The following is a 2,438-nucleotide window of genomic DNA, read 5'->3' as shown; positions in this document are numbered from 1 at the left end:
GCTAATTTTTGATAAAATTTTGGATTATTGATTAGAAGGTGCTCCTAAAATTTTGAACGTGCTCCTAAATTTAAGTACATTTTTTTTTAAAAGAAAAGTAAGCGTAGAGCCGTGATGCATTCTGATTATTTGTGGGTGGGTCGTGGGTGGATAAAATAAATCATAAATGATGCAAATATATTAACTACATTTTTTTAAATAAATTTTTTTCATGAGAAGGATACTTCAGAAACATGCCGCGGCTGGCTGATAAACACAAGCACTGACTAGAGCGGCCGTGATCAGCTCCGGGAGCCGTAACGTGCCGCAAACATGTGCAGTGAGGCGCAGATCAGCTCTAACGTCACCGAATCTGCTGTTAAAAATGAACCATCTATTTATCATATCATCATGCAAAACATACACGACAAATAGCTAATTTTTCATTGTTTCTCAAAAAGTCATAGCATTTCCACACCAGCGATGACATGACTGCAGCGCCAAATCATTTGTCCCCACGCATCATGTACGTCATCACACGTTGACTTCATCAAATTGCGATCGGTTCGTGAGATCGGCCAAGTTAGTGAGTACCGATCGAGTCATCACGGAGAGATATATATATATATATATATATATATATATATATATATAGTGTGTGTTTGTGTACATGTATAAATATATGTAGATATATCTAGTCATTTTTTTGTTAAATTTTATAAAAATTTCATTTTTATTTTATTGTTTTATTCAATTTATATTTTATTTTAAAAAATATGCATTACATTTTTCTCAATTCCATTTTATTTTAGTGTAATGTTTTTGGAATGTTGAATCTATATCTGCCATGTAAATCTGATATGGCAATACATTTAAATACACTATGCTAATACTAATGCTATTGTGGATTTCTACTTTTGCTATTGGAGCAAATGTGAAGCAAAAATTATATTTGTTTCTGTTCACCAAGTTTAACCAAATATGATTATGACTTGTTAGAACTCTGAAAATATGAAAAGGGTGCATTTAAACATCTTAAAGCTGTGGAATGAAATAGTTTTATTTATTTTTTTAATATGTTTGCAGAAACCAGTAAAGATGGCTCTGCGGCCAAACCTGGTGCAAAAAGGCCGGTCTCGTCCCCTGATATGTGAGTATGTTGCCCTTACACCTCTCAAAATGAATAATGCAGACCTGTATACCAGACCTAATGTGTTTTACTGAAACTGGACGTTTCTTTGCCCTTTTAGGAAAGGCGCTGGTCCAAAGAAGGCCAGACCTGACCAGTGAGAGCTCGCATGACCCCTGACCCCGCCCTGTTTATGAGCTGAACCATGACTGAACTCCACCTCCTGCTGAAAGACCTTCCTGCTTCCACTTCTCACCCCATTCCATCATATGAAACAAAATGGAAGGAAACTGCAGCCAAAAATAGGAAAACGTTAAAAAAAAACGGCAAACCTTTGTTTCCATTTTTGGGAAATCCGCTCCCATCACTGGACATTTTGGTGCCATGGACGCCTTATTACTTATTATTATTACTCCTCAGAAGCACATGCATTTGCTTTTCCTGACAATTTTGTGTAAAGAGATTCCAACAACAGCGTTCAGTCTAGTTATAACTGTTATATCAGATACTTTATTCTTTGTTTTCCTCCCTTGATATTCATTTATTTTTAAGCTTATTTCAATACAAGCAATAGATAACAGAAAAATAACTTTGCGCTCTTGTCAGTTTGTTGATGTTTTTATTATTTGGGCAAGTCTATATTTCAACCACGTGCTGAAAGGAGACGGAGATACGGAGGAGGGAGTGTGGACAGCGAAACGAAGCAGGGAAATGCATCGAAATAAAATGAAAACGAACAGCACTTGGTGATGCTTCTGAGGGAAAAGACTGTTAATTCGGAGAATCTGTAATTATTCATTCACTTCGAGTTCAGTAGCCTGTTTTGCATCACTGTGTGTTCATACATTTGCTGTGAGGGACAATTTGTGGACCGCAACGCTGAAGACGAAAAGGACTTCAATCCATGTAGATGGAAAAAAAGCATACTACTTTTGCATTGCGTCAACTAGATCTTGTATAAAGAGAGAGAAAAAAATCCTCAAAATAGTAAATGGTGATACAGGAGTTCTTTGTGTGTGCTTTATTTTTGTAATTATTATTATTATTATTATTTTTTAAATAAGAAAAGTCTTTCCTTGTCATGTATTTGTGCTTCAGGGCGCAGTTTTAAACCTCACACCTCTCCTCAACATGTTAACTGCTCATCCCTGTAGTCTCCATGCTTGTGGACTTGACATGCGGGCCACAGTGTTTCCCGTGTTCATTAATGATTTGACCTTTATTTTGGGAATTGTAGTGTAAAATGTATGTATTTGTTCTGATCAATAACCCACTTTTGAGGCTTTCTCCACCTTTTTTTCCCACCCAGCTTTTTATTTTTTGGCGTTTA

At 36.2% G+C, this 2,438-nt stretch overlaps 1 protein-coding gene across 3 annotated transcripts in view; it reads left to right on the top strand.

Annotated features, from left to right (window-relative positions):
- LOC107674315 (host cell factor 1-like) overlaps positions 1-2,162 on the top strand; it is a 40,878-nt gene extending 38,716 nt beyond the window's left edge. For all 3 annotated transcript variants that reach the window (XM_016468256.1, XM_016468257.1, XM_016468258.1), the window contains 2 exons: positions 1,066-1,129; positions 1,230-2,162. In XM_016468256.1, the coding sequence (XP_016323742.1) occupies positions 1,066-1,129; positions 1,230-1,269 (104 nt within the window). In that variant the 3' untranslated portion in view covers positions 1,270-2,162. The remainder of the gene's footprint in view (positions 1-1,065; positions 1,130-1,229) is intronic.
- Positions 2,163-2,438: the final 276 nt, after the last annotated feature.

This window comes from Sinocyclocheilus anshuiensis, unplaced genomic scaffold (assembly GCF_001515605.1).
Source record: "Sinocyclocheilus anshuiensis isolate Anshui unplaced genomic scaffold, SAMN03320099.WGS_v1.1 scaffold188, whole genome shotgun sequence".
NCBI lineage: Eukaryota > Metazoa > Chordata > Actinopteri > Cypriniformes > Cyprinidae > Sinocyclocheilus > Sinocyclocheilus anshuiensis.
Note: the sequence above shows the minus strand (reverse complement) of the source record. Positions and strands in the feature narration are given on the sequence as shown.